Source organism: Excalfactoria chinensis, chromosome 8 (genome assembly GCF_039878825.1).
Source record: "Excalfactoria chinensis isolate bCotChi1 chromosome 8, bCotChi1.hap2, whole genome shotgun sequence".
In the NCBI taxonomy this organism is placed as follows: Eukaryota; Metazoa; Chordata; class Aves; order Galliformes; family Phasianidae; genus Excalfactoria; species Excalfactoria chinensis.
The window spans coordinates 13,460,096-13,480,122 of NC_092832.1; the positions used below are offsets into that span (position 1 = coordinate 13,460,096).

Here is a 20,027-nt window from a genome sequence, read left to right on the forward strand (position 1 = left end):
CCCTCCCAGCACCCCGACAGCAGAAGGCTGGTGGCAGAGCCTGGTGCATCAGCCTGCTCTCATAGCAGGGGGCTCTGCTGCAACTGGCCAGGGGCAAGGAAAGGTTGAACTGTGTATCTCCCTCCATCCCCAGGCAGCTGCGGGGATAGTTGCCTGTATGGATGGGCTGAAGCTTGCCAGCTGGCGGGGGTTGCAAGAAGCATGCCAGCCCCCTCAAAGCCTTCACCGACTCCAGAAAGGCTCCTGTCCACCTCCCAGCTCTGTGCTGAGCAGCTTTGCCAGCAGATCCCCACTCAAAAAAGCTAATACAAGGTGAACATCGCTCATGAGGCTTCAGCTGTAGTGGATGGGCAAAGAGCTTTAAGATGGGGTCTGGACCGCAAGGAGCTTCTTGGACCCTTCATCAGGCACCCATGCAAGCCCCAATCATTGCAGCAGCTCTCACCTCTCGTGGATCACACCGCTGATGGGGGGCAGCCAGTAGATGCTGAGGGAGTCCTGCGTCTGCCCTGTGACCATGGGTGGGATGGGGATGGGTGTGGGCTTCTTGCCCTGGCTCCAGCGCTGGTACACCAGGTCCAGGTAGCAATGCATCCGGGCCACTTGGTTGGGGGTGAAGGTGTTGGTGCACTCGTCATCTGGGAACGAAGGGGAACATATAGGTCAGGCTGGGGGTGGCAGGGACCGGATGGGGGGCATGGAGGCGTTCATCTTCCCCGATCCCCAAATGCTGTTATGGGGATGCATGCGAGACGCCTGCGACTCCACGACCAGGCTTCGCTGGTGTCGTGTGTCCCCAATGCCACAAGATGGCACTGCCTCAGCAGCCGCACGGCGACTCCGATCCGCGGTGTCCCCGTATTGCCGCACCGGGACCTGCGGGACAGCCCTGCAGGCTGCGGAGCTCCCGTGCTGATAAAGAGGAACACCGTCCCGTCTCAGCACGCCTTTAGAAAATGGAACCAAAAGGGCTGAAAGTGAAGGTGCAACATTACATTCTTACGTGTTGAACTCAGCCTGTCGCGTCCCTGCCCACCAGAGAGGAGCACACAAGGAGGGGGCTATGTGTGAAGACGGAAGGAAGAGAAACCCAGCTTTATAGCAATGGTCACTCCTTCCATATTGTAACAGCTTACCTGTGTAACTCATGTAGTTGTTGAAGGGTGTTCCTGTGAAATACATCTGGCCACAGGTGTCATTGGTGGGGTCTGGGTCCCTGCAGAGCTTGCTCTTTGGGGTCGGGGCGGTGTCAGCACAAAGGTCTCCAGTCTCCATAGATGGAGTTGTCTCCCTGCAGGGATCGTCGCATGATTCCCGCTCACTCACTCCCTTGAAGACGTGGTACAGCCCCAGGACGTGCCCCACCTCGTGGATCATGGTGTTCGTGTGACCAGGCACACCGTAATACGCAGGGTTGAGGACAACTCCACCTGGAATTGTAAGCACGGAGATCAGCAGGAGAAAGTGACAGCAGGATGCAGTGACTCACCTATGCTGGCTGAACCTCCTCTCTCTATGCTGCTCAGGTCACAGCTGAGGTGCCAGACTCAGACCTGAAGGTGGACATATCCACCATTCCTGAGGAAATAGATGGATTGGTTTCTTCTCTTTTTTTTTTTTTTTTTTTTTTCCACACTGATGCCCTCAAAGCTTTCAATGATTTCAGCTACCATTTCCCTCTGTGTCTTTTCCCTCTGCACACAACTCCAAGAAACGTTTGGAGCCAGAGCAAACATGCAATGAGTTTGCAGCGATCAAGAGGACAAAAGACCTCCCCAGAGGACAAAAGATCTCCCCCTAGGTTAGACAGCTCACCTCCAGGCTCAGGTGGCTAAAGCGTGTCAGCTCCTAAGGCAGAAGAGGAGAACAAACTGCCCAGCAAAGTCCTGACACACCTGGCTTTGCCAGCTGGAAGAAACATTCAGCAAGAGCCCAAAAGAAGATCCAAAAGCACAGGGTATGTCCATGCTGACCTTTCCCCAAACACCCTGCAGGACACGGTGTTTCTCCTTCCTGCTCACCTGCCTGCAGTGAGAAGAGCAAGGAGCAGTGATGCTGAGGAAAGCTGAGAGGAGCAGAGCCTTCGTTTGGTGCCAGCATCTCTGACTTCTGCTCCAGGGCACAAGTTCTGTAAGGCCACACCTGCTGGGAAACTGCCCATGCAGGGTGCTCCAGAGCAAAACTTGGCCCTCTTCTCCTCTCTCTTACTTCCCTTCCTTTATTCTGCCCAAATGGAGACCTCAGTGGAAACTCTGCTTCTTTTCTCCCCATTCTCTTGCTTTTTAGTGGCCATTTCCTTCCCCTTCCTTGCTCCCCCCCATTCCTCCATGCTGCCTATGGTTCAGGAGCAAAGGCTGGAAAACAGCATGGCAAATAGGTTATACCCCACTGCTGTTAACCTAGCTGTCCTGAATGGCAGTGCAGTGCATAGTTGGCTTCAGAACAGCTTGCTCCCTCCTTAGCAAGACCCTGGAGGATTTATTGTGCCAGCTACCTCGCAGCAAAGCCTCGGCTACTGCATCTTTGCTGCTGCTTGCTGCCCCTGCCAGCAAAGTTAAAACTGGCAGAGGGCCACGGTGTGATCCCATCTCCAGCCACAGCATGGACAGCTTTAATTCTGCTCCTGAATCAGCTCCGTGCACTACTGGACTCCCTCGTGTCCTCGAGTACAGGGCATTCCTTCCAAGAGAGGGCTGCCTCCAGATCACAGTGTCCCTGGCAGGGGACCAGCAGAACTGTGACTCCTCTTGTAGAGCCATGCTGGACAAACACTAGGTTGGGCTGGAAAGGAGCCCTTAGTGGTGCCCTGAGCAATGCTTACAAACCCAACAGGTTGAAAGGGGGTTGAAGAAATAGGGGTGGCACCTTCCATGGAGCATCCTGCATATGTGGTGTGTGGAAAGGTGGGAGACAGCAACAAGCAGTGATGTGGCACCATGTTCTAGCTGAAAACATGCTGGTTGCTCTTCCTCCTTCGTGGAGGGTGGTTTGTTGGCTCAGAGCAAAGGATGGTTAAAACACTGCTACCTTCTCTTTCACCACAGTTGTAGAACAACAGAGCAAAGGACCTTTCACTGCTTAAGCTCCTGGTCCTACTGGTCTATGACTGGTTTTGAGCCATAAGGAACTAAGAGGCTGAAAATCCTTTCAGCACCTGCACATTCAGTTGTCCCCTCTCATTTAGAAGGGTTCTGCATGCTGTCCCCCTCCCATTTCTCAGGCTGGTAAGTACTACAGAGGGCACCCCACAGATGGAGAGACCAGTGGGCAGACAGAAAGCTACTTTTCGCTTTAGTCAAAACAAAACAGAAAGAAAAGACATCTCTGCAGCCAAACCCAAGCCTGAACAAGGCAGGGAGCTGCCTGCCCAAAGGTCTGGAAGGAGGAATGTGCATGCAGAAAGAAAATAATGTTCATAAATAAAAGAAGTGAGATGTGAAAGCCCTGCACGCATCCTGCAGCACTAACCACAGAGACGGTCAGAGGGGCACCAGAGGCTCTGCTACCAAACTGTCCTCCTTCCAGCAGAAACCTGATATTCTTCCCAAACAGGGGGAAAAGATGGGATTCCAGTACAGGGAGGGAAAGAACTGTCGCAGGGGAGGGAGAGGTGCCAAGGCTGGGATACCCTATCGCTCTCTCCTCTCTGCTGGCTTCCCCTAGACCAATTCCTCCCCCACACTCCACGAGGACATTCGTATTTTTAGTACTTTGTGTGGCTAATTAGATGGCAGGATTAAAAACAGCATGAGAACTGTGCCTGACTTCCAGAACCTCCATTCTCCCCGCAGCTTCCTGATGAGCAAAGAGCTGCAGAGAGCCTCTACTTCAGACCCGGATGCTTTGTTTCCACTCTTGGAGGGTCCTAACTGCAAACACAAGCTATGGAAGTGTTTGCAGCATCCCATTGCACCGAGACCAGCCTCCTCTCGTGCACTCTGCACATCAGACCTTCCCCTCACTTCTGTTTCTCCTCTGGGAGATGGACTGAACTGAGCTTTGCATGTGCCCTCCTTTTCATGTCTGACCCTTGGGATCACCATTTACACAGTCAGGAGCTCCCAGTCCCAGAACCTCGCTCTTCTTCTGGCTGTAGTCACTGAGCAAACGCAGAGGGGCTCTGCTTCATGTTGACCCCAAAGAAACCAAGCTGCTCTTGGTTCAGGGCTGTTTCAGAGAACACGGTCAAGAACAGCAAACCGCAAAGCTAAACCTGTCTCGGAGGCCAGCCTTCCCCAAGCACTGAGTCATGGCAATTAATGGAACAAACCCATGACCGTTAGTCAGACAGGAAGATGGCCATTGCCTAAGGTACCTTTGATGGAACAACTGGCCCTCCTTCAGGATCCAGTGACCTCAGCCAGATATATGAGCTGGCCTCCGCTTATATAACTACAGAAGATGGCCTCCACTTATGTAACTAACGAAGATGTTTATAACTTCAAATATTCATGATTCTGTTGCCTTTCTACTGTGTTTGTGCGAATACAGTTCTCATGCAGATACACAAAATTGAAAGTGTTTATATTATTGCGTTGCTGGGATTCTGAGATAAGGCTTTTTCGTTGTGGAAGGATGAATTTTGTATAGGTCAGGAGTTTTTCATCCCTGTCTTTTGTAGTTAAGAGATGCACATGAAAGTTCTCAGAATATGAATTCGGGATTCCAAGCAAAAACACAGTGAATTTGAGAAGGACTCACTGTGAGTATGGTGGAAACATCAAGGTAAAAATAATGGCTATATGCAGCAGTGCAAACAGACTTCTGATTTTAGTTCTGCTACTGGCTGGCTGCAAGTTATCTCTGTCTTGTAGCTATACAGCAGCTGAAATACGGCCTACAGAAATGCCACAGACTGGGTCACCCTCTCCAAGTCAGTCATTGCCTTTTGCACTCCAGTAAGCACAGCTGCTGCTTGTTGGTATTTTGTAGCAGAAATGCTGAGTCAGGGCTTGAAGCAGTGATGGAGCACCTGGTGGAAGGCAGGGCCAACCCAGGGGATCTCAGGTGCATGCAATGTGCCTGAGTGACCAGAAGGGATGGAGCCAGGATCCACCCCTGCCCAGCCCTCATTTAAGGGTTGGCAGTGGGGGCAAAGGATTCATGTTGGAGATTTCTGTGTTTCTGAGGCTCTTTTGAAGGTAAGCAGCTTATTTCCTTTGTTTCTGTGCTCATAGTTATTGAATTAGTGTAATGCTAAAGTGCTCCACTTACTGACAACCTGGGATCATGCTGCATTGCTGTTCTTTCCATTGTGTTATGTTACCAGTTGGCTCAGAAATTGCAGGAGGTGAAGATGCTTGCAGGAAGGTGGAGAGGGCCTGCTCTGGGGTTATGAAGAGTTTCTACAGAGTTCAAAGCCTAGACTGAAAAAGTACTAGAGAAGTGAAGAAGAGTATCTTGGGAACAGTTGGTCTGTAAGCTTTGGGATGAGAGAAAAGGGTTAAAACAGAAGAACAGAGCTGCAGAAAAAAGTCTCATGGTACTTCTCTTGAAATCATCCATGGAAGTCCAGTTCTGAAAGAGATATGTAAACAAGTGGAGAGCAGAGTGTGACCAGAAGGTAGGTTAGCTTCTTGGAGAAGTTATGTAGAGCTTGAAGGCTAATCTGATTCAGTAGGAGACTCGAAGTAGAGGGAAACAGTTTTGGTGGAGAGTTATGTCTGTAGAGAACAAAGAGTGTGGGTATTTGTGATGAGAGAGAACACAGCCTGCAGGCTGGCCTTAAAATGTGACCATCAGGAGGGATGGGAGCATAGCAGAAATCAGTTGAAGGGAGGAAAGGAGTGTCTCTTGTTGGAGACTGGCTCCACTCTTCTGTGAAGACCTGTCACCACCCCTTGCCACTGCTAGGTCCTTAAAGCTCAGGAAACTTTTTCAAGTTACTATTAACTCCTCCCAAGCTTTTCCTTCCTTTCCTTCTTACTGTACCTTCACATTTACTCAGATTCTCCAGTAATCTTCTACTCAGTCCTAAGTTTCTTCTGTGCTGACAATAATATACATTGTGTGTGGTATGAAATGCTTGACGAGCCTACTGTTTACAGAGCACAGAGTCCATCACCCTCCCTTCCCAGCTCGTTAAACCTAAACCTAAGGACAGTCTTTTAACCAAAGTCTTTGGTCTGTGCCAGAGCCTCAGAGAAGTACAGATCCAGATTTACACTTCACAGCTCTGGCACCAGAGCCAGGCCAACACCCCTCTTCCCCTGAACCTCTGTGGTAAAACCCCGATCCAACATTTCCAGATGGTGCCACTCTGCCTAAGGGCTCTGGCTGGACATAGGCTCCAAGAGCAGAGTTAAAGTGCAAGCTTTTGATTAAAGCAGTTACCCTGATTCCCTTTCTGTATGACTCTTTGCGAGCCATTGGGAGGGGTCTGATGAGAACATGTGTGGCTGAAGCACTTGCTGTAGGAAGACGATTGTCAAGACGAGACTTGGAAGCGGTTTCTGGAAGCTGAGGGAATAAATTTCATGGAGATTTGCCTTCCTCAACCAGCAACTGTAGCACTATGCCATTGAAAAACCATTGAGGGAGGGAAGCTGGCAAAGAAGAGATTTAAAACAGGTCTTTAAGAGCAGCGTAAAACTGAAGAGTTGCACATCATACGCTGGTTAAAAGCAGAAGGTCTGGGTCTGCTGTGCAGGTGTCACGAGTAATTATTTCCAGTAACTTATTGAGAAACACTTTAGATGTTTTGACTACAAAGTGTAAAGAGCTCTGCCAGAAAACTCCGACACTGAAGAGGTGGAGGGAGAGGCAGGAAAAAAGAGAGACAGTAGAAATAGGAGAAAGCACACAGTACATTTACATTCTAGTGAAGCGTTGCCTTTAACTGTTCTGGAGTCTGCCAGGACTGATGACCTTTATGGGCTGCCTTGAATTTGCTGAAGCCAAAGAGTACCATGCATTCAGCAAGCAGTAAGCTGAGTTATAAAAAATGTGGTTTAAATTCGATAGTTATCCTCACGTTTGCAGCTGGATTTGGAAGTGGGTGATGCTCAGTGTTATGCTCTGGAGTGGCTCATATATGGAGTCTTGGCTCTGAAATTGCCGAGACTCCCGGTTTATGTTTGTCATTGGTAAAGCTGACCATTCCTAGCATCCTGGTGGATGAGTCTGGATGGTCTTAGAGAATCCACCCTACCCCATTGGAGGAGCAGCCTTTCCTAAGCCAACAGGACTGATGTGACTCTTACCCCCTCTCCAGAGCCTGCATCCTCCCCACCATCTCTTCACTAGTGTTTCACAGGCTACCTGTGTGGAATTGTTCGGTGCTAAAATGCCAACCCATGCTGAAGAAGGGCTAAGGTGGAGGAACAACCCCAAAACTTCTTTAAGCATCCCATAAGTGAAGACGGAAGGCTTTGTCTCAAAATATGAGCTTGCTTCTTCTCACAGCTCTACCTGAGAACAAACCCTAGTGCATCTTTTCAACCAGCCAACTGAGAGAGAAAGAAGTGGAAAAACCCTGAGACCTCATTAGTCAGGCAGCTTGCTTACCCAGGTGACTAAGGGCCTCTTTATCCCATGGCCAAGTGGCAGCACCAGCCAGCTCTTCCCTCACCGAGCTGGCAAAGTAAATGTTGAGGAAGTGGGTGCTGTTCAGCTGCAGTGCCTCCTTCAGCTCCTTCACGCTCATGTATGCCCTGTAAGGACAAGGGAAAGCAGACAGTCAGCAAACATAGCAACGCGGCAAAGAGGACAAGCAAGAGCAGCCCTTAGTTGAGCTGGAAAAGGTTAGTGCTGAGGTTGGGTGGGAGGCAGTCATGCAAATCCAAAGAATTGTTGCCAGTGTTTCTAATCTGTTCATAGGATTTCACAACCATGGGTCTTGGTTCTACCCATTTCCTCCAGGCAACTGGTATGGTGGGTGGTAAAGAATGGGGAATCCCTGCAGTATGTACTGCATCAGAGGGAGTGCAGCCTCACCCCCATGCCTGCACATGCCTGCATGTTGCACAAGGAAGCAGAGTATGAACAGCATTTTGCTCCAAGACATCCCTCTTCTAGCTCTGCTCAAAATGGAGCATGGCTTGACCTTGGAGAAATTCCCTCTGAGTAGGATGGACTGGGATGGCTGCAGGAGAAGGAGAAGTTCAGGAACTCTGAAATAAGGGAGAGGGAAGCAAATTTGGAAACAGCTCCACCAAAGGGCTTGTTTAGTGGGGAAACCTCTCAGTGATGCTGCTGACTGTCTCTTTTTCAGTCTCCAAACTGGGACTAAACAGTTACTAGAATGAAAAAAACCAACAACAACCTGAAACAGGGATATCCAAGACATCCACTTCTTTAAGGGCACAAGAAGGTGATGAACTGGAAGAGGTGAGAAACACTGCACCCATCCTACAGCAAACAGCAGAGCAGTCACTCTCATGGGTGCTGGGGCATCTCCAAAATGATCCTCACTGCATCTGCAGGGCTGGCATGTCTCAGCTTGGAGAAAGCATGGTAGTCAGGAAGTTTAGGTTTTGCTCTCCCATCTGTGGGGTGTTTTTTGCGTAGGTCAGAGATCTATTATGCATTAACTGGTATACCAACAGTGTTGATCTTTACAGAGTTCATGTCCTTAGCTGTGTAAAAGGATCAGGATCAAACTTAATAACAACAATTCCAATAAAAATAGTAGTGGGATTGTAGGGCCTTGGGCTCTGCTGCAAGTGCCAGGTGCTCTTTTAAGTTAACTACTAGTGTTTCCACTATCGGTGCCATGAACCTCATGAGCTGAGGCAGCACTGGGACAGGTAGCCCTAGACGCTGTCTCTGTGTCTTCAAAATCTGAGGAGTCTGACCCCACAGTTCATGAAGCCAAGGGGAAGGCTGCATTAACTTAAGAGATCCTGAGGGGAAAGAAAACACGTGGAAAGGCTTCAAATAGATCACTGAGGAATGATGATGGAAATGCACCGTTGTGGAAATATGTCATAAGAATGACTAAATCCCCAGCATAAGGCCAACAGCAACATTAAGGTGGTGAAAAGCATTTCACTTATTCCCATGCTTCCAGGAGCAATTGGCATCCTCGAGCCCCACAGAGGGATCACGAAGGGAATGCAACTGTTTCTTTACACTGGACCAGCCATGAAGGCTCACCGGCTGTGTTTGAACTAGCAGCTTCTGTAAAAGTGGTATCCATTAGAGCATTCCTCACCACGCTGAACTGTGGAAGAGGGAACTAAAAGTTAAATACGGGCTAAGAGGAAAAAGGTACGTTCTCGTCCAAGATGTGAAATGAGAAGGGGAACCAGCAAAAAAATGTGCAAATACACTGTTTGAAATGGCAAGATCCCTAGCGAAGTTATTATACCAACAGGCTTGTTTAGAAAGAGAGTTTGCTACAGCAGATGGAAGAAAAGGAGGAAAAAGTGAATCAAAAACTTGAAGAAGATTTCAAAAGCACACTAGAGCAGGATGAGATGTGGAAAGTCCTAGTAGCACATCAGACCCAGTGTGACCATCTCCCTGGAGCTGAAATAGCACAGGTTTTCAGAAGTCATTACCATCTTGGTGAGTATCAGACAATTGGAATCTGCTGACTACGTTCCCCATACCTGCCATCCTGTCCTGGGCATCTCAGCCACCTTCCCTGTGACAAAGCAGTTCCAAAACATCAGCCACTTCTTGGCTGAAGCATAAGGCAACATTTAATGGTGGGATGAGATGGCCGTCTCTTCTTCAACAGGCCCTGAGATCTCCTACCACAAAGCAGCATTCCCAGCACGTTTTCCCCAGGCACATCAGCTTGTGGAAAGAAAAACTCTCCCAACCGGAAACAGCAAATTAGGATAACATGATCTCTTATTTGTGATGTCTCGCCTGAGCATCCCAGACACGCGCCACGCTGACGCCATCTCTGCAACCCAACCAAGATGGGCGAAGGCTGGGAGGAATAGATAGGGAGAAGAATAAATAAACCTGAAGGACATATTTGTGGCATGACTCGGAAGTAAGAAAAGCAAAAAAAAATCATAGAAATAGAGTACAAGGAGGGGAGAAAAAGCCTCTCTTATGTACCAGAGCTGCTCGGGGGATGCGGAATTAAAAATAATGTTGATTCCTGACCTATGATATCTTGGAAAAATAGCCCCAAACCCTTCCAGGCTGTCCAAATTCCGAGAGCTAACGTCAGCCCTATTCAGAGGGATATTCCCGCTGCCTCTCTTCTGGAGACATCATGTTTTTCTGGCTGTCGCCTGCTGTTCCCTTGACACTAGCAACATTTTTTGGTCAACCCTTAATTATAAATAACTAATTTCCTCTATTGAAAGATTGGGATGGTTCAGAGTGTTGTGTTAAGGGTAGGGGGAGCAGTCCTAGTGTGGAGACGCTCAGATGGATTGGATGGAGGAGGAGAGGAAGAGACCCCAGTTTCACCCACCGTGGCAAGAAAAGCAACACGTCCTTCCAGCATCCCCGAAGACATGAGCAAGACCAAAACAACTCTAGAAAGGGCAGCTCTGATTGCCCTCAAACCCTCTTTTCCATTGGCATTCTTAGCTGAGACAAGGAGCATGCAACTGGCGTCTTTGCCTGTCACTAATTGCCAAGGTCACGCTCTCCCTTCTTTTCGGCGCTTCTGTGACTTTCCCTGGGGATGGCAGAGAAGCTTTTGGTCTCCATGAAAGAACCAAGTAACAGACATCTCTGCTCCCCAGATAGCTTCCCAGCTCCTTCAAGATCAGAGAATTCCAAACTAGATGGTATTTAGGGCATGGTGGTTGTTGCAAACTGATGTACAAGCACAGGGAAAGCCAGAAGGATATGTGGGGAGGAAATGAGGAAAAAAACAACCCACCCAAGAAATAATACCCTTTCTACACAGAGAATAAGGGAGAGGAAAGACAAGAGGCATAAAAAGGTCTTCAGTTTTGCAGATGTTTCTCCAAGAACATAAATAAACTCAGTGGTGAGCAGCTAGATGCATGGCAGAGCCATTTGGGCCTGGGTAGTATGTGCACCCCTGAGAGAGTGTAGCTTGCAAGAAGAATATGTACAACAGTGATTGGAGAGTAAGGTAGGAAGGATCGTGAGCTGCCATTATTAGCATGGAGTGTGGGCCTGAACACCATTTGGAATGATGATGTTTGAAGGAGTGAATCCAGACATAAGGGCTTCCATTGTGCCAGTGCTCACCAGTACTCACCTATGGCACAGCTAACTGAATGATGCTAGTGAGTAATCTGACTGTAAGGCAGGCTTAGGTACCATGTGAATGCTTGTTGAACTCATGGCTGCTGGAAAAGCAGGATGGGAAGCCTAGATCTTGTACTGTTCTACACTAGTGTGGCAGCACTGATGTTTCTATGGTCATAGTAATGGGTCAGGAGCACGTGACTGTGTATGGAACAAGATGTACTGTCACTGTGTGAAATTTCAGGCAATCACTGAAGGAGATGAAAACTGGAAGTCCGGCAGCTTCCATGATCATCTTCAGAGGTGTGGATTCAGAGACGCATAACTGCAGCTGGAAAGGACTTCCACAGGTCACGTTGTCTGACTTCTTAAGGTACAAAACTTATTACAAGTTGTTCAGGGCCATGCCCAGCTGAAACCTGAACAGCCCCAAGGATAGAGGTTTCACTACCTCTTGTGGAAACCTACTCCACTACTTAGTTGCTTTCATGGGGGGGGGGGGGGGGAAGGAAAAAAAGTAGTCCTAACACCTAATCTAATTTCTTGACGTTCTGATTAAGGCTTGAAGACCCAAAGATTCCATTCTAAGCAGCTGAAAAATCATACTTTGTTCCAAGCTTCCAAGGAAAGCCTTCACATCCTTTCTTGTGTGCTTACTTGCACCATTTTTTTCCTAATCCATGGGGAAGACAGAATCTTTCTACTCACGGTTGTAAGTCAAGGTCTGTGTTGACATAGCCAATAGAGAAGACTTGGTGTTCTTCTGCAAGCAGCAATTTCTGGCAAAGATAGTAGGAATGCTGGTGGTGCAGAGTTGGGAAAGAGAAACTGATCTGCTAATCTACTGGGTAGTAGAATGGGCAAGCAAACTCTAACTCAAGCCTGATTTTGTTGAAGTTGAGAGAAGAGAAGCAAGAGCAGCAAAAAGTCTTGGTGCCATAAAAATGGCCATTACCAAGGAAAGGCGAAAGATGGCACTTCTGAATGAAAAAGCAAGACCAACGTGTACCACACAGTGCCATAAATCAAACTGAATTCTCTGGGTATTGCAGAGGATACAGTGTGTAATGCCACAGGAATTCCACTGCAATGCAAAAATAGAAGTCTTTTCCCTGTAGGCTTTTCAGAAGGGATGTGGGAGTGGGGTTGAATGGAAATTGTCCAAGTGCCCTCCATGGACAGCTGGAAAATACTTGAGACACAGCCAGCTCCGAGCTAACCATCCAGCCTAATGAAGTCACAGGGGATTTTGCTTTCATGTCTCTCATCCACCGCAAGGAAATTCCTATTCCTGCCAAGCAGGGAGGATCCTTTCTTTCCCCAAACCTCTTCTTGACAAATGAGGAATCCCTCAGACTTCCCAGGAACACGAACCAGCCTGCCAGTAACTTGTGCTGACATCATGCTCCACCAGGGCTGCAAAGGGTTAACACAAGGTGTTAAAGACAAAAAGCCATGACTCAGTCCAAGAAGACAGGTGCTGAACCAAGTGGCATGAATATCATCAGATGGCAGTCTGAATTCTCCATCTTGTCCATGAAGAGATTCTCCTCCAGATGGTGAGCCAAAGCAAAGATCTTCCATTCACCCCTGCCATGCCTCTCCCTCCATGGCAACTCCACAAGGAGTCTAAAGAGGTTCACGGCCGAACTCAGGCTTGCCTACATAAATCTTCCCAAGATTTGGGTATCCTCATTCCTATTTTCCAGCACAGGAACTCTCAGGTGATATGTAACCAGAAGTCTTCCTGCACTTGTTAAGACTCTTCAACCCCCCAGGACCACACAACTTTGAGCTCCAATTCCAGCTCAGAACTATGCTGCTATGTCACAAGCATCACTGCTGGCATCATGCAGCTTAAGAAGGCAGCTCAGTCATCTGGGCATCTAGCAGCACGGGCAGAGGTGAAACTTGTCTAAGGGGCAAAAGGAAGCTGGAGGAACAGGCAGACCACTCCCTGGGCTGAGAGGAGGCACGGTACCACTGGCAGGATGCCCTGTATAATCCTTGGGAGTCCTTCATCAGCTTCGCTGTGTGTTGGACTCCAGACCAAGAATCCAAAGCCATTTGGGTGCGCAGAGGACAAGAGCATCTCATCATGTCTTGAGTTTGCCTGGGATGACCAGCCCTGAGGCACTGATACTGTTGGTCAAAGAGCAGCAGGGAGCAGCCATCACTAGCAGCATTGTATGAGAGACAGTTCAAACTTCTCATCAAGGTTTGGGTATCCAAATGTCAGCAAGTGTGGCAGGTCAAAATGCTCCTATGAGAAGGCCGTGGGGATCAGGGTTTCCTTCCCCAAGAGTAATTCCTGTTGCAGTCAGAGGAAAACCTCAGTCTCTGTGTGGGATGTGGATTTGGATTTAGGTCTAAAGAAGCAGCAGCAGATGCTGCAGAGGTAGAGCTGTACCAGCATAGCTGCAGATGATGGTTGTGGTTTGAGACTGTGCCCCTTCCATGCAGAGGTAATGAGCACAGAGAGTAGAAGGCTCTGGACCATAGCACACAGCAGACCCACTGCCAGCTACATCAGATGGGAGAATGTAACTTCCTGAGGTCAGATTTGGGTAAAAGGGAACAATACCATCAGTGTCAGATTAGAAAGCCCTGCAGGGCACTTTGCCCTGAGATAGGTTGAAGAATAAATGCTGCTCACAACATCACGGTCCAGTTATTCCTGGAAGTGCTCACTAATAAAATTCTTTAGTAAATCATCACTGCGCCAGCAGAAGCCAATACTATTTTAGACAGGGTTTTGGTAAGCAGTGTAAGAATTATGAAAGAGCTGATGAAAGAAAGAAAACTTGTCCTGAACTAATTATGGCTTGATTGAGATTAATTTAGACAGAGGAATAAAGAAAGTCCTTGAACTAAGAATGGAAAAGCAGGACCAAGCAGCAGGCATTGCTGCATCGGAGAGGCTGGGAGAGCAGGGTGGAATGGGAATTCCCTGAAGTCAGGCTGAAAACAAAGAGCAAAAGGCCCTTTCAGAAGTAAGAAAAGTGATAGAAGAAATGAAGAGGTCTGCTGAGCAGGGAAGGTGGGGCTGAAGATCAGTTTAATTGAGATTAAACTGCAGAAATCAAAGTGTTCACAGATAAAACTCAGTGGATATTTGCAGTGGGAAGCTGAAGAAGTGCCACCCTGAATCCAAAAGGGCTGATACTGGGCATGTGACTGGAGAACAGCCGTTGCGATACCTCATCAATGTCTGCAAAGGAGAACAAAGATCACAGCAAGGTAGGCTGATACAGATGTCTCTATGCTGATAGACCTTAAATCCACCTGCAAATCTCAATAGACTTTCAGCTTTCAAAGTCTCTGAGTCTTTACTTCCAATCTCCCACTCTACTTCACAAAAAATAATGGAAATTGATGGTTGGATGGAGCTGAGATACTGTACTTGAGCCACCTCTGAAGGACAGGATAGCATTCACACCCTATGAGGAATCCAAGAGGAAACTAAGCAAACCTGATCTGAAGGGGAAGAGCTCTCCATAGGAATTCATTGAAAAACAGTTGTTTCATGAGGTTTGAATCCATCCTGCACTGCAGAAAGCACCAGAAACAGACAGCAATGGTCCCAAAGGCTCATGGGGCCATGATGGGTGATACAGAAGCCATGTTATTATGAGCCCTATCAGCCGCATGGCACAGGCAAGAAACTTCACAACATTCCCCCTGGATGTCTACAGCCTCCCACAGGAATGGGAACACACCTTTTCCTTCATCTCCTTCAAAGTTAATTCCTCTAAGCTGATGAACATGCAGTTCCTCCTCCACTCTCAACCCAAATCCATTCAACTTCACTTGATTGCTGCAGAGGAAGGGTCGTCCTTTGTCCTGACCAGAGCTATTGCCCTCCAAAGCTGAGCACAGGGACGCGCTAAGTCTGTGCTTTGTGGTGGCCTTAGGGCTTGCACAGTCCCACTTTCTGCACCTCATTTTCAAGACCCTGGGCACTGTCCTTCCATCTCAAGCCACTTCTCAGGCAGAGACAAACTGCAGAGATCTCCTGCAGTCTCACCATATTTGCACCTCTGCAGCCAACTTTAGGGTCCATCACATCAGCAGCCCTAAAGGGCTTACAGGAGCATGGAGAAGAGGACTTGGAAGAAGGACATCCTTATCTTTGTAAGGTGAGTTTCCTACCATTTTTCACTCATTTATCCTCCAAATGCATGACACACGCATGCACACTGTAATATACAATGTAGAAAATCCTGTTCCACCAAGAACAGACCCACAAATTCCGAACTTCTTCCAGCACTTCAGCCCTAAAGCATCATTTGCTTCTGCCAAACAACCAAAGCCTACACACACTTGAAAGTTAATATAAAATAAGCCAAATGTTTCCCAAAAAGCTCTCACGGATGTCTGGCTTTGAGCCTTGTGCTAGAGCTACCGATTCACCCCACGAACCTTCCTCTTTAACCCCTCAGGGAAGACTGATACACACAAGTCCCATAAACTTCCTGGCTTATGTGACAATTCTTGTGTTGCTTAAGTATGATGGACCATCAACTTTCCCCTGGGATAAATTTGTCCCAGCAATCTGTGTTTTAGTGCTCTACATCTTGAGGGAGTTGATAACGTTTGGGATTTATTTTAATGGGAGTTGGTAGCTGTGATCAATTGTAGAAGCTCTATTTCCACGGAAATGGGTATTTAATAGATTTTTGAAAATGGTAGTTATTGACCCAATGGGCCTTAATGGCTTAAAACCCATCTGATTGTAGTATGTAAGAGTAAATGCATATGATTTTCAAATTAATACTGGAATAGGTAGTAAAAACCCTTTTAAATTGCAGGGACATGGTCAATAGGGAGTTTCCATTTGCTTGTTTGGCCTTTCTATTTCTATCAGCATGAATCACGGCCATCTCTTCCTCAAAGAGACTTTCAATTTCCTCACAAGTGAGATCATCTTAAAACGTTCGACACATCTGAGCCCCATCGAGGTAGGACATCTTTCATTAGGGGAGAGCCAGGCTTTCAGAATGGCTGGCCTCTTGTGGGAGCAGAGGACATGTGAAACATCTCATCTTCCCTGGCCACAATCGCTGTCCCTTGCTTCCAGCAAGAGATAAAAGTCAAATGACTCCTGAGATTCAGCTCAACCTATGGGTTCTCACTTGAGGATCAGATGCTCAAAGTTCCATGTAGAAAACTTGGTTCATTTGGAGGTTAGCATATCCCAAAAAGCTGGGATAGTGAAGGAGTGAACTCTAAAGGAACTCAAAACCCACAAGGTGAGACATGGATTTAAGGTTTTTCTAGCCCCAGCAGCACTCTGATATCTCCAAAGCCTCAGCAAAGGCTGCAGTCACTTTCCACCTTGTACTCATCTCTCATCTCCTTACATGCAGGAGCATGGATGCCAAACTTTTTATGTCTGAAACCAGCCTGTGGGTTCAGGCTTTGGAAAGAGCATCATGAACTGGAACAGGCTGCCCAGAGAGGCTGCAAGGTCTCCTTCTCTGGAAGGATTCAGAACCCTCCTGAACATAGACCTGTGCGACCTTCTGGAGGGAATCTGCTTTAGCAGAGGGGTTGGACTTGATGATCTCTACTTTGAAAGCATCCAAGGAAGGAGCAATGTGTATGGCCAAGTGTAGCTCTGTCTGGGTGCATAAGTGATAGGACCCTGCTGACCTAGGCTTTCCACCTGTGTCCTGTGTTGACCCTCCACTTGCAGCAGACATGAAGAATGCTCAGTTGGTTGTGTTGGTTTCTAGAGAACCACCTCCCTCCATCATCTTGGCCATCTGAAAGAGCACAGACCTAGCAAGTGAAAAAGCCCCTACAGACTTACCAGGGCTTCATGAGGACTGGTCCCTGGGAAGAAGAGTGGAGTTGTCATTACCTCCAAACCCAGGGAAACAGCGCTGGGAGCATGGAGAGAGTTAATGAGAAGAATATGGGAGAAGTAGAGCAAGAGACCCAGATCAGGAACAGGTGGGGAAGTCAAGAGCCTTGCAGCAAGCTCAGCAGCAGCTCAGCCAGGCCAGGAGCCCAGCATCTCTGCACATGGATCCACTCCAAATTCCAGCACACGCCAGCAGATCTTGGAGAGCCCGGCTGTCCCCTGCCTGGCTGAGCACCCGCTGCCTTTTCCCGGTGTTGATGCTGGCTGCTGAGCCACCCGCGTTACATAGAACACGTGTGAAGGAACATGTTTGCAGCCCCTTGCGGTTTCACAAGGCAGAATTCAACAGTGGCAAGTTATTGTAGAGCAGGCTCCAAGCTAAACAAAGCCAGGTATGGTTCGGTTTCTGCCTCGGTTGTTTGTTTCAAAGAAAAATAGAAAACTTCCCGGGCCAGGGGTGAACCTTGCAGTGCTCTTTCCCTCTCTCAGACAGTACAGATAAGCTTGGTCCCCATCTAAACTGCAGGAGATATGTTGCAAATCAGCTCTCTCTTCCTTTCTGCCAATGAATGAAGTAGCAGTCCAGGTGCAGGGGGCTGTCCTCAGGAGCATGAAGCGGGATGACACCAGTGGGTGCAAGGCTCCTGCTTCCTGCTGCTGTTGCACAGAGAGCCAGCTAAGCACTCCAGATGGAGCAAATTGTGCAGATAGCAGTGCCATATCATGTCTTGCATTTAGTCAGGCCCAAACAGCTTCATTTCCTTTCATTAAACACCTGTCTTACCCACCCAGGTGCTAGGAGGCAGTAGAGCAGAGCCCCAACACTGCATTGCTGCACAAGATGGCTGGGATTTTGTGCCTCAGTTTCCCCATCTGGAGAGCTGGAATTACCCTTCGCCACAGCAAAGGCAGGTGGGAACCACGGAAAAACAACCTTTGCTGTGTGGGTGAAGGACCTTTCCCAGGGCTGGCAGCAGTGGGTGAATTTGCTGAGCAAGGATGAAGTTGCTCATCGAAAGGTAAATAATCTTGGTGTTATTCTGGAAGGAGATCGATATGGATAAAGAGAAGAAAATAAATCTATTCAATCCAAACTTCCCCCCCCTCTTCTTAAAGAAGTAAATAAGGAGGGGAAAAATCAAGTCCCCAGCCCCCAACTTATTTTTAGGCCTAAGCAATCGGGTGTCCCAGCCGGAGTGCGCTCAAGCCAGCATTCTAAAAATGCCTTTCTCTCGAATGCAAAAAGGATGCAAGAAAATTCTTTGGGGGAAGATTTGTAATGTAACAACCCTACATTAACCACAAACAAGAAAACCCCAAGGCTCCCACCGCTCCCCTCCCCAGAGCCCTCTGCTTTGCTCAGTTCTGGTGGGCTTGGGCTGTGTCGGACCCATCCCTCTCCACACATCACCCTCTGCAAAGGGACAATCTGATTTCCTATATAACGGTGTGAGCAGAGCCAAGGCAAACTAAAAATGGTATGCTCGTTCAACAGCTCCAGTGTCCGCGGCACAGCCTGCCAACCCAAACGTGCATCAATCATCCACAGGAGCCCATCAGTGTGGGGCTGATGGAGTCCCACCAGCGCGCTGCCAAGCACCCTGCTGGGTCATTTCCTGGGATCTCAGCTGCGCATGGATGGATGAGTAGAAACCCCAGGGAGTGCTGAAAAGCTGGAAACAAAGTGAGTCCCCCCCTCCCCTTCCCCAGCCCAGCCCTTGGACACACGCTGTTCCTTCACAATTGTTGTCTGGATCTGATCAGCCCCTGGGATGGTGGTACTGCTAGAACAATAGCTCACATCTGGATGGGTTGTTTTCCCTGAAAGCGTCTGGGCTCCTACAGCTGCTGGGCAGGGACTGCTGCTCCCACTCACACGCGGATCGGGTTGTCCTGCACAGTCCCAGTCACCCTGGGGCACTGGGCAGTGTGTGCTGCTCTTCCCTTTGCCAGCCTGAGCTGAAGGTGTTATATCCTTCTCACAGCTTGGGGACAACAAATGCCAGAAAGCCCTCTGGGATGCTCAACTCATAGCCTGATGTAGGATGAAGTTCAGGAGATCTCTCTCCACCAAGAACCTGTAAGAGAGGCCAAACCAGAGAGACCAGCACATCCAACTCCTGTAAGAGACAAGGGCAGACAACTGCATCCCATGACAGCGAAGGAGCAGCTCTCACAGCAGACAAGAGATCGGAAGGAATAAATAGGACATCTAACCAAACAAAGCACATCCCATGACTGAGGTGAGCAGCCCCCCAACAATACCTGGGAGTGACATGAGTGTAGACAGACCGCAGGGCTCAGGAAGTCACACTGACCAAGAGCAGAGCCCATCTTCTTACCACTCCCGCTCAGAGTTCACTGCTCCTCAGAACACAGCTCTACTCTTGGGTTCATCTTTGGCACAATACACCAGATGCAAAGTATGTGTTACATACCATCATCATACATCTGATGTATTTGGGCTGAGAGGGTCAAAAGTAAATTTGGGGTCTTTGACCCAAACCAGGACTCTGGGTGAACTGGCTCTTCGTCACATTATGAAGAAGCACCTCGGTGGACATTCTGTCCTCCAGATACAACAATCAAGGACAATCCCATCCATCTTTGCCAAGTTTTGAAATTAGTAATCAATGGGAAGAGCCCAGAGAGAGTGGGATTTCCTGCAAGGAAAGGTTCCGCTTTTTATGAGCTCAGTCCAGCCTCTCTCATGAAACTTTAAAGAACCCACCAAGGAATCCATCAAGCTCCATCAAAAAGCCCTGTTAATTACCATACCTGCCCAGCCCCAGTGGGCCTACCAACCTGGGCAGGTGGCTACCAGGAGCAGTACTGCTACCTCTGGAGTTCCCTTTGGGGTTCCCAAGATGCCCATCTCCTCACCACAGTGCTTATAGCCCCCAGACCTGAGCCTAGCACTTGTGGGCTGCTCACTATTCTGGCTTAGGCTTCCTGTAGCAAGGAAAGGAGAGTTGCGGAGTGATCGTTTATCCTTAGAGCCTGTCCACAGGAGACACTCGGT

The 20,027-nt window shown here is 48.4% G+C and overlaps 1 protein-coding gene across 1 annotated transcript in view; it reads right to left on the reverse strand.

Annotated features, from left to right (window-relative positions):
- PAPPA2 (pappalysin 2) overlaps positions 1–20,027 on the reverse strand; it is a 70,541-nt gene that overhangs the window by 43,427 nt on the left and 7,087 nt on the right. Inside the window, exons 3-5 of the mRNA XM_072343236.1 lie at positions 7,507–7,652; positions 1,137–1,430; positions 446–638 (exon numbers count right to left, since the gene is read on the reverse strand). Coding sequence (XP_072199337.1) covers positions 446–638; positions 1,137–1,430; positions 7,507–7,652 — 633 coding nt within the window. The remainder of the gene's footprint in view (positions 1–445; positions 639–1,136; positions 1,431–7,506; positions 7,653–20,027) is intronic.